The sequence below is a fragment of the Lynx canadensis genome, chromosome C1, assembly GCF_007474595.2.
Source record: "Lynx canadensis isolate LIC74 chromosome C1, mLynCan4.pri.v2, whole genome shotgun sequence".
Classification (NCBI taxonomy): Eukaryota; Metazoa; Chordata; class Mammalia; order Carnivora; family Felidae; genus Lynx; species Lynx canadensis.
In genome coordinates, this window is record NC_044310.1 from 141800635 (window position 1) to 141812232 (window position 11598).

Genomic DNA, 11598 nt, shown 5'->3' on the forward strand with positions numbered 1-11598 from the left:
TGATTCTCTCAATGTTTTTATTGCACACATAAATGCACACATAAAAAGCCAGAACCTCAATAATTTTAGCAAATATAGAAATTATCTGAAAAGATTTGATTGCTAATACAATGCAAAAATATTCCATTCAGGAGTTCAATCTCAGTGGTTCAGATAGCTGAGACACCAGCTGAATTAATGGAAAGTCTGAATTATGGAGTATTTTGAAAAGGAATGCAATTTTGTTATTTCTGGTAAATATACAGAGTTCTCACTTTAATAACAACGTGTATAATTTATCATTATTAATGCTTCAATAGTACTCTTGAATGTAGTCAGCAATCTAAATTATACTCTTGATTTTATCAGTAACCATTTAAAAAACACTATAAACCTTCGACAACATTTTCTTCAAGCTAGCAGAAGTTCTAGGATATTAGTGTCAGAATTTGAGACTTTATGGCAACAAACTGACAAAAAAATTTCTATTTTTGCTGAATACCACAAGGATAAAGGAGGCAAAATAATCTTGTTTTTACAGATCAAAGTCTTAGAAAACTAGGTTTTAATTTTTTTTTTTTTTGAACGTTTATTTATTTTTTTGGGGACAGAGAGAGACAGAGCATGAGCGGGGGAGGGGCAGAGAGAGAGGGAGACACAGAATCGGAAACAGGCTCCAGGCTCTGAGCCATCAGCCCAGAGCCTGATGCGGGGCTCGAACTCACGGACCGCGAGATCGTGACCTGGCTGAAGTCGGACGCTTAACCGACTGCGCCACCCAGGCGCCCCAGAAAACTAGGTTTTAGATCGAGACTCTGAACTAGAAATTTACCAAATAGTCCCCAGGAGTTAACACTAAACCAGACATAAATATTTACTGACCAATCGCAACAGGATGCTTTTGACATAAGCATTTAGTCCTATATAATCCAATGTTCCCCTGAGCTGCTTTTCGTTTTTTTACAGCTGCTGGAGGCTATGTCACCTAGTGAGACCTCAGCCCACAAGGGCAATCAATAAATGAGATCCAATCTGCTTCCAGTCAATGTAACTTGTTACAGTCTAACCGTACATGGAAAGTTAAGGACCAGGGACCTTCAACAGCAGTGATTCTGGACTAAGGCTGCACATTAGAGCCACCTGGGCCGCTTTTAAAAATCTTTATGCACAGGTCCCAACCGCGGATAAAACCAGAACAGCCTGGGTATCCATAATTCTAAACCTCCCAGAGGATCCCAATGTGCGGCCACAGTTAAAATCCACTGTTCTGGGGTATAGTCGAACATTCCAATCCTCATTTCAGAGGAGTTCTTACTCTGATCCTGGTGTTCTGAACTACACATTCTTCTTCGCTATACAACTCTTAAAGATCGTTTTACATATTGTTAACTAGTCTACTTTAGGGGCATCCTGCTCAGGCATAGTTTTAATTAGACGTTATTTAGCTTCTTTGAACTGATTTCAACTGAATATATTCAGGACTTCATTATTCTAGATTGGCTAACAAATTGTGATTAAATACCAATAAATGCTGTACGATTGGCCTTCTGCTTATTTTGTGGGAATAATTTCAGAAAGGATGTTTTCCCTGATACTGCAATGGTGCAAATGAATTAGAGGAAAGGAAAATTAAAGAGTCACAAGAGCTTATATTTCTGCAGAATAAGTTGTTGTCTTATAGGAGGTTGAGAAACAAAATCCAGCTAGCATCCAAAACAGAGTTGGTAGAGATCAGTAATTTCTCACTAATAAAGCCAGATTAGCAGAAATGGTTTGAAACTTACAGGGCTAAAGAGATCCTGCATTTTCTGACTGTGTACAATGTAGGGCGTCATGAACTTAGAAGAATCCAATTTCTTCCGGATAACCCTCTTCCTCTCCACTGGCTTGGCTGGTACTGGCTGTGCCGATACTGGCTGTACCAGTGACGGTTTGGAAGTTTCTGATTGCTCATAGTCAGATGTGATTGTCCTTGTTGTCGTAGTTTCATAGACTTTTGTTATTGTCTGAAAATATGACATGCAGTTCAACATTGTTATGTAAGTAAAAACCGTGATATCACGATCTTGTATATACACATTATTCTGACCTCGAGTCAGACTTACATTCCTAGTGTTATTCCTACATATTTAAAGCCAGTCAAAGCAGGAAATCATACACTTGGTCCATATGAAGGTACATCACGTTACATAAATCTGAATGCTGACTGTCCAAGATGGCGTGGAACAAAAAGTTTACTCCTTAGTAATTTGCTACAGGGCCTTAACATTCCATTTGTAGAAAAGAACCCAAACCCCTTAAGGTTGGATGAAAATCAGAAATACAGTATTCTTAACCATTTAAAATCTTAAATCGTCTAGGTAAAGTAAAAGCAAACGTGGGATCAAAGAACAAAAGATAAGATGATCAAATAAAGCTCAAATTCTTGATTTTATATTCACTTGCAAATGAGTCTAAGAAGTTGGTTGCTTGTTCCCCAGGTCTTTAGGCATTCTCCCCTGCAGTCTAACACAAAGAATAATGAATTCCAAAGAATGAATCACATCAGTATTACAAGTGATTACCATTCTTTTGGTTTAGTCAGTTAATTAATCTGAATCGGAGTGCCATTTACACCAATAAATGCTTAGGTGGACACGGATAACGATGACCACATAAGGGGGTAATTATCCTTACAACAGTCCTATGCATGCGGTAGGTGGGAAATGACTGTTTCTTACAACAGGCTGTATAGTGGAAGAAACTAAGGCCCAAAGTTTGGGTGTGGTCCAAGGTTAAAAATACTGGATGTAAGAAAAGAAGGTAAGCAGACAAGTCTTCAATCCATCTCACAGCATGATTTCCTTCACAGCTAATATCATCTGTACCAAATGATGAAGAGAAACTTAAGTAACAAGGAAATTGTACCTCTACGACAACTTCCCCTAGTGTTGTCAGATCATTGCTAATAGGTAGCTTTCTGCCATTACTGATGTACGGTTGATGGTGAGAAATGAACCAGTTCACAGCATCTACAAATGTTAGGTTTCACGCAATCACAGGCTCTTGGAGCAGGCTCCAGGGATAGCCATCCCTGTTTGTCACAATCAAGAAAAACCGCTCTATTCAGAAAATAAAGCGTGAGTGAGGGATTTCACCTTAGAAAAAAAGTTCCACCTTGGAATATCTATGGGAATGGCTTTCTTAGAATTCCTAATGTGCTAAAATCTAAGTGGCACTTCACTGCATCATCAGGGACGTAGGCTTCGCGGTGCTGTCCCTGTTGGCAGAGATGGTGCCCCACAAGTTACAACTCTATATAATAAAACAGCTGGTTCCCATGCAAATCGTATGTCCAAGGCTATGTGATTGCTGCAGTCATAGAGTGGTGATGGCCATTGATATTGCTTTAATGAGCACCACCTACACCAAAAATACTACATGAACAATGGGGGAATGATCCCCAATCACTTTGGATACGTTCAATAGCAAGAACAGGGACGTATTCTGTCAAACAAGTAGCATTCATTCTTGTATCATCTGCTGCTGGGCACACGTAGGTGAGGGATTCTTCTCAGATTCTCCCTTTGCCAGCTCCTGTAGCCCTGGAGGTCTGTGAGAGGGGAAGGCTCTACCTGCTTTAATCAGCATGCAGTTCATGCAGACACAGGTTGGGTCTTACCTCTCCTGGCACCTCTTCATAGACTGTCTCTTCTGTGTAGTACTATAAATAGAGCACAAAGGAATTATCATGAGAACAAAGCAGAAATCACCTCTCCTCTGCCTCAGCTGAACCACTGGATTATTTCACTAGCTCAGCCAGTGTGCACTATCTGTGGGAAGCAAGTACACAAGGGAGCGTCTTCATATTTTGGGACCCATTTTAGCTTTGTGAAACTTCAGGGGAGTTAAAGTGAATGCTACCAGACAAGGCAAGGAGATGCAGGGTGATGAGAAAGGTGTCTGAGGCTGATTATTTATTAGGGGCAGTTATTTAACTTGAGACAAGGTAAGACTTTTTCTTACAGTACCCAGGGCAGAATTTGCAGAAAAAATATACTAACAATATCCTGAGTATGTGGGTTGGGCAGAAAAAAAAAAAAAAAAAAAAACTTGCCATAACTATTTGTGACTAACAATAAAACGAAACAGAAACCTCAATGTGAATAACATTTTTAACTGGATTGTATCATGGAAATAATAGACCCGAAAGCATATACACATCTCGATTATCCGTACACCCTCCTGATTACTAAGGAATGAAAGTTTCTTCCAGAGTGCGGGGTGTATCCTTTCATAGCACAATGGTCTTGAAAGGATGCAAATGTGAAAATTTACAAATGCCAAGGGGAGAGTGAAAACATGCAAAGATTTCTCAGCACAAGATGTGGGAAAGTTAGGCTGCAGTTTGTAGCTGACGGCTGCGAGGTGCCTGCAGCCTGGATTTGAAATCAAACCTACTTTTGTTCTACTTCTGACATCACTGGCAATAAATAGATGCTGATGGGAACTGGCTGACATTTTGTTTCAGATGCGTAAGGGGAGTGGAATCTTTCCCCCAGCCTCACCCAGCAAGAAGCAAAGCCTCAGGCCGAGGCACAAAGGAAAGGGATAAAAAGGAAACATTTGGCTCATTTTCTCAATCAACAAAACGTATAACATTTTATGCTTCCTTTTTCTTTTCCCTGCCACCAAAACATACTCAGGGAGAGGGTAAAACACTGACTTCTTAATTTCCCTCAGTTGGCCTCTGTTCTTTTGCCCCTTGGTTCAGTGAGCGCTCATCAAGTTATTTAACCATTGTCAATAGGCCGCAGGCTCTATTTCGTCTGCAGGAAGATAGGAGAAAATTTACCTAATGTCACCTACTCTTGGGCTTTCTTTGCTCCTGTACTATTTCTTTAGTTTAAAATCTAATTCTGTCAGTGTGTCCTTACACAGAGCGACAGAAACCACAAACTCCGAAAGGACAGAGAATTTCTCTTTTATATGCCTGTGCCTTCGTCACACGGGAAATATCATTTGGACATTTTAGGGAATACTGTTTAATGCTGATCCACACACAGCCATGCCTGTGGCCACACAAAACATCAGTGACTCGAGAAGAAATTTTAAACTAAAATGAATGATTCACAACTATTTTGGATTTTCTGAGCCCCCAAGCAAAAGCAGATCTTTGGGAGCTATCCAACTTTACCTTTGCTGGACTCTCACCATTAGTAAATGTATCTCAGAAAGAAGCTTATAAAAAAAGTAATGTTACCCAAATAGTTGGCATTAACATATATGCCAAATCTCACTTTTTTTAGAGCTGTGCCACTAATTAGATAGTACATCCTTGCTTCTTGTCCTTTCTATCCAAGTTAAAAAAAATTTTTTTTAATGTTTATTTATTTTTGAGACAGAGAGAGACAGAGCATGAACGGGGGAGGGTCAGAGAGAGAGGGAGACACAGAATCCGAAGCAGGCTCTAGGCACTGAGCTGTCAGCACAGAGCCCGACGTGGGGCTCGAACCCACGGACTGTGAGATCATGACCTGAGCCGAAGTCCGACGCTTAACCGACTGAGCCACCAAGGCGCCCCAAATCCAAGTTTAAGTTTGAATAGAGATGGATAGCACAATTTTATTTAGATGTCCAAGGTCCCCAGAAGATATATTTTTAAAGCTAGCTCTTGTTTTTGAACTCTTCCCTGACCATCTTCTCAAATTTACCACCATCCCGTTCTTCATGGCATCTTTTCTGAGGTCAGAGAGCCCTTGGTTGAACACTCTCTGGCAGGAAGTCTATCCATTTAGCAACTGCTGGTCAGACCCAGAAGCAGTACTAGGAACAAAATGGCAAGGATGAGATGCCTAAAAATAAAAATAGTCCCCTCCGTTTTTATGACATCTAGTTAAATCAATCAAGTCTAGCACTGAGGATAACTTCCAGTGACCAATGAATACAATTATTTTAAGAAAAACAAGGGATTTTTTTTTAAGTTGGAGGCTAAAAATTATCACTGGTATTACCACCATAGGGAAGACAATTTAACGTATAATTGTGTCAATGTTTTAATAGACATTATTCTGATCCATAGGGACATATGTAAAACAATAACACCAGTGATAATACTGAACACTGAGAATGTAGCCTTTGGCACTTAAGCCAGAGAGGTGGAAAGTTCTACTGTAGGAGATTCATTCTGTGTTTTTTTTCCCTAGATCCTTCAATAATAAAAGCAATTTTATTTGTAGAATAACAAATTTTTCTTCATCTAAACATAAACTGGCCGCTAAAATAATCTTCCAAAGACAAATTTTGGCACTTTAATTTGGAATTTGGTTCTGGGTAGCTCTTAATTTCATTCTGATGAAGAAGCACAGATTTTCAAAACTACCTCCAAGTATCATCGGCACTCGGAGATTTTCATATGTTTAGATCATCATTAATTATGAAGTATCAAGCACTTTCAGATTCAATGGCAATATATTTATATGGATTATAGCCCCTAAGCCTTTAGGTTTTATTTCTAGAATGTAAAGCTGAAGGCAAGAGCTGGTGAAGAAAAACCATAACGTGATTTTAAAATTTTTATAAAACAAACAATTACCAGCTTTGTAAAATGTGTCAGATGTCCAGAGGAAGTTTTTTAAGATGTCCACTTCGGTCTTTGCTTTCCTCCCCCCCACCCCCAAATTTAAAAGCAAAAGCTAGTCTCATTCCCTTAGGTAAATATAATAGGATTGGTCAGAAAGCTGACCCCGATTGACATCCTGATTGGCTCCAAATGTCACTAGTACGGCAAATTTCTATTTACAGGTATGTGTGCACATTTACATATATATATGTATATATAGTCTCACATATGTGTATAATCTCATATATCTTATTCTGAACATTGAATCCATATCACCCTATAGAGGATCAGCTGGTTGAAGCAAAGAGCAAATAGCTCTTTTTTCCCTATTGCTCTGCAGAAACTAAAAAATAGAGTTCAGTTTTTGGAACTTTCTCTTCATCTCCTCTGTCCCTTTGATCAGGAGAGTTGGCAGGTGGGAAAGAAGGAGTTTTAGAAGACAAATTAAAACCCTCCTTTCCCCCACACCATGTTTTTTCTGAGAGTTTAAAGAAAAGCACAAGTGGGAAACAGTGATATTTCTTTTCAATTCTAAATCCCACATAATTATAGTGAAACCGAACATAAAATATTCCTTTCTCATGCTTTAATAATGCGTCTTTGTGAAGTTATAATAGACAATGTATTTTTCAAGTGATTAATTCACCTACACAGCTTTGATTGTCGCTACATAAAACACTTGGCTGTCAGAGTCAGGTGTTTTAGTCTTACCTCCACGACCTCCTCATATTCTTCGTCATCGGCCATTTTCCCAGAGTAGTAGCGGCACCCTACAAACTTGCCATATTCCAAAAAATAGAAACACATTAGAATCTCTCCCTAGGACTGAAATCATAACATTACAAAAACAGAATTTAAGACTTCTCCAGCCTACATACCCATAGATTTTTGGAGGCTAAGCAAGATATTTAAATACAGGTCTAAACAACTGAGGCTTCAAATTACTCTCTCTTGATTCCCTCAGGAACGTGGTAAGTACTGGTACTTCTAGCTACGGGATCAATTGAGTTCATTGTAAAACTTGCAAAAGGAAGTTGAGGGAAGAAAGCGAGAGGGTTTGGATTCAAAGAAACAGAGTATTTCTATTTCTAAATACTTGCCGAAAGACATTTTCAAGCAAAAGCGTTAGTGAGAGGGAGGTCAGCTTGGCTCCCAGAAATTAGAATTTTCCCCCAGCATCAAAATTCTAAGAGGGCTGCTTTTGGTCCCCACGCCGCTCTAATACATGGTAGCATTCTAGCCTACGCTTGAAATTAGAACACAGAAAAACAAATCAACCGTTTTAGAAAAACAAATAGAAACCTCAAGGCAATGGGGTTATTTCTCCCCCGAACACCATTGGCTTCTATGGATTTTTCTCTTCTGTTTCTGTAGCTCTTCCTCAAACCTGAAAAATAGGAAATGTTTAAAGCACTGATTGAAGTATATGTAAGATTGTGGGTCTTTGGCCCAAGCTTCTAATTCAGGAACTAACGAAAGGATCTCCCAAGGCCTTCTTAGTTTGACGCCAGAGAGTGGGACTCTCCTGATAAAAGTGGATGATGACTTGGAGCAGCTGTCCCTTCGCCCAAAGATATTTGCCATGTAAACCAATACCCCGCCATGGCTGGTTTTGTTAAGCTGGCGAAACTGCCACTCCTTCTGAGGCAAATGAAGCCCAGTAGAACAGGATAAATATAGGAATGCAGAACATAGATCCTTTTTCATCCTAATATATTTAGAAAAAAAAAAATCAAAGGCAAAACATTTTTAAAAATTTTTCTGTTTGGACGAGAAAGCCAACTCAGTCAAGCAGTAAGCTGGTTAGTAGAGGACTTGACTCTAATCACACACCACATGGCAGATGTAAGTAGGGCCTGAGTAGGGCAATAGGGTCACAAGCTCTTCTAGTCACACTTTCATCACTAACTTCCCCAGTTATGACCCCAAACTTTGGAAAATACTTAACGGAAACTGCAGAACATCTCCAGAAAGAATATGTCAGAAAAAGCCATAAACTGGCCTTACCTTTACTCTATCAAATCAATTTCCTCAGCAGCAAAGCCTCTCCCAACTCTCCCCTCCTGAGAACCCCAGGCAAGAGCGAGCTTGGTGCCTGGGCTCCCAATTATCACGTGGCAACAGCAGCCAATCAGACCCTGAGTCGCTCGAATTTCAGAAGCTAAATATACTGAGTGATCTTCTAAAAACCACCTGTTCATCAATTCCACTAAAGGATAAAGGGTAATAAATTGCTTGCTTAGAACTATTCAAATGTAATGGAATTTTACCTAAGTTCCAGCATATGGAGTTCAAATTTAGGTTTAATCTCTTATTTTCTGCAACCCTATTTAATACCATATTCACGTAAAAAAAATTAGGATAAAATAAGCATGTCTTGGAGGGGCTGTGACCCTTCTGTAGCTGCTTTCTTCATGTCATTTGTCCCCTTTTGTACAGCTCACCAGGTGAGCTACAGGTAAGTTTCAGGAGTCAATGTGAAAGAAATAAAGGAATAAAATTCATGAAACAACAAGTTGGCGAAACAATGTTTAAAGTCATGATAAAATGAAATGACAGGTGAAAATATTTGATGTGACCCTAGATAACCACAGGGTGTATTTAGAGAGCATAGGCCCCATCATTTTTCTGTTACTAAACCAGAGGGGGGTGCCAAGACCATACTCATTTTCTTCTCCCTTCTTAAGTAGTGCCAGGTGCTGGGAATGAAGAGCCTCTCTCATATGTAACTGGGTTTCTGATTTTCCTTTTTGTCAGGTGGCTTCTAGAGGCAAAGTGTGAATGCAAGCACAAAAGTGTTCAATTTCCAAACACAATTGCAGGTAAAATCAAAATCAGTAAATTAGTAGGAGAAGCTAATGCTCTCTTAGGTAAGTCAGAGTGTATGACATTGAGTTTGTAAAAATTACCTAACAATTTTCTATCTAAAGACAATTTTCACAGATTTAAACTCCCTCTACTCCTCTGTACCAAGGCAAAAACCCTGTGGGTCACTCGTGTCTTGACATGGATTTGGGATTAAACATATTGTAATAGCTCTTTTTTAGCTGTTAGTAAGTATTCTCACATTTCAAACATATGTACCTCTCCCCTCCCCCTTCTGTGATTCATATGGCGGTAAATAAAATTGACACATCATTTTATCATTTAACTGATTATACCTTGTTCGTTTTCTATGTTTTCACAGGTTCTATGACCAAGTGACATGCGTGTAACGTGAGATCACTCCGCCAGCAGATGTAAACTACAATTGACTTACTATTCGTTATGTGTTTTAAAAGATGGTGTTAAATTGAAAAATAATACAGGCCCATTTTTTAAAACACATAGCACAAAATCATATAAGTAAAAAAGAAAAAAAAAAGCATAGACATTCTAATGCTAATCTGGAACTACGTCCCCTGGGTATGGAAGAGCTGCTCTATTTTTCTGCCCTATCTATGGCCTACTCTGTGGAAGAAGAATAAATTGACACCTGGTTTACTGGTAGGAAGCTCTTATAATATGCCTTGCATATCCTAAGTGCTCCATGGATGTTAACTATTATTATTTCTAAATTATTATTAGCATTTAAAAAAATTTTTTTAACGTTTATTTATTTTTGACAGAGAGAGACAGAGACAGAGCATGAGTGAGGGAGGGGCAGAGAGAGAGGGAGACACAGAATCCAAATCAGGCTCCAGCCTCTGAGCTGTCAGCACAGAGCCTGATGTGGGGCTTGAACTCACAGCCAGAGAGATCGTGACCTGAGCTGAAATCGGACGCTCAACCAACTGAGCCACCCAGGCACCCCAACATTTTTACACATTTTATTGGAGTCTTCATGCTTTACTCTGTATTAGACTGAAATATTGTGATGCTTATGAAATCAGGCGATAGTTGGTCTAAGAATTTATGAATCAATAGGAGTTTGACTATCAACTTGTATAATGGACTGCAAAGCAAGGCATGGTGCAGTTAGGTGCCAAGAGCAGACTTTCAGATGATGCATTCCTAAATACCAAAGTATAGACGAATCATGACTGCGGACCAGAAGAGACTTGATGGAGCAGGTGGCATTGTAACAGTTTATTCTGTAACTGTCCTACAGTTTATTCTGTTTTATTAATTATGTTAATCCAATCATATCTGCACATCATTTGAGAATCACATAGTTTTGCGAGGCTCGTTCCTAAATCGGTTCCCTGGTCCTCTATTTTTCCCTCTCTGGAGACAATCGTTTTAACTCTTTTAGCCAAATCTTTTGTTATTTTTCTCTACGCATTTAACAAAGTGTCTAGATTGCTCTCTTCTGATTTTTTTTTTTTTTTTTTTTTTTTTTTTTTTTTTTTTGGTCAGAAGCATTATCTGTTAGGTTTCTACTTTGGAAGGTGAAGCTTTAGCTCTCTTCCACACGAACGCCCACCCTTACCAGACACAAGCCTCCTCTCAGCCCTGCAACCTCCCAATTAAGTTCTACTTATGGAATTCAGAATTCAATGTTTATATTATTATGATTAGCAAAGTTTATTCACAAAGGAGCCCCATATATTATGATTCTTTTCCTTCTCCTGCACAAGAGTTAGTTTTTCTGGGAATTGGTATTTCTCCCCACCCTCTTTTCCCTTGGCTTAATTCTTTCTTCTAGACAAGCAGTATTCAATAGGACTTTCTGCAATGATGGGAACATCCTATCCCAGCCCCATCCAGTATGGTAGCCACTAGCTTCACATTCAAAATGTGACTCTGACTGCAGAACTGAGTTGTTATATTTTTTCTTTAATTTAAACTTAGCCACATGTGGCTGGTGGCTGAGGTGTTGACCAGCGCAACTCTAGAGATAGATCACTAACTACTTCAAACTTTACGTCTAAATCTGCTGTCAGTACTTTCAGTGACCTCAAGTAACATTCCATAATTGTATCCATTTCATCCTAGACTTCAGGGAGCCTTCTGTTCAACCTGCACTAATTTCCTCTGTAGCTGGTCCTGGGTTCTCATCTTGATCCCCCTTCCCTGTCATTCTGGGGATTATGTAG

The 11598-nt window shown here is 39.2% G+C and overlaps 1 protein-coding gene across 25 annotated transcripts in view; it reads right to left on the reverse strand.

The window, feature by feature from the left end:
- The window catches only part of NEB (nebulin), a 219632-nt gene extending 210964 nt beyond the window's left edge, over positions 1 to 8668 (reverse strand). For 24 of the 25 annotated variants that reach the window (XM_030325689.1, XM_030325687.1, XM_030325693.1 and 21 more), the window contains exons 1-5: positions 8588 to 8668; positions 7883 to 7967; positions 7292 to 7357; positions 3641 to 3682; positions 1764 to 1985 (exon numbers count right to left, since the gene is read on the reverse strand). In XM_030325689.1, the coding sequence (XP_030181549.1) occupies positions 1764 to 1985; positions 3641 to 3682; positions 7292 to 7327 (300 nt within the window). In that variant the 5' untranslated portion in view covers positions 7328 to 7357; positions 7883 to 7967; positions 8588 to 8668. The remainder of the gene's footprint in view (positions 1 to 1763; positions 1986 to 3640; positions 3683 to 7291; positions 7358 to 7882; positions 7968 to 8587) is intronic. The other variant, XM_030325669.1, reaches the window with a different exon arrangement.
- Positions 8669 to 11598: the final 2930 nt, after the last annotated feature.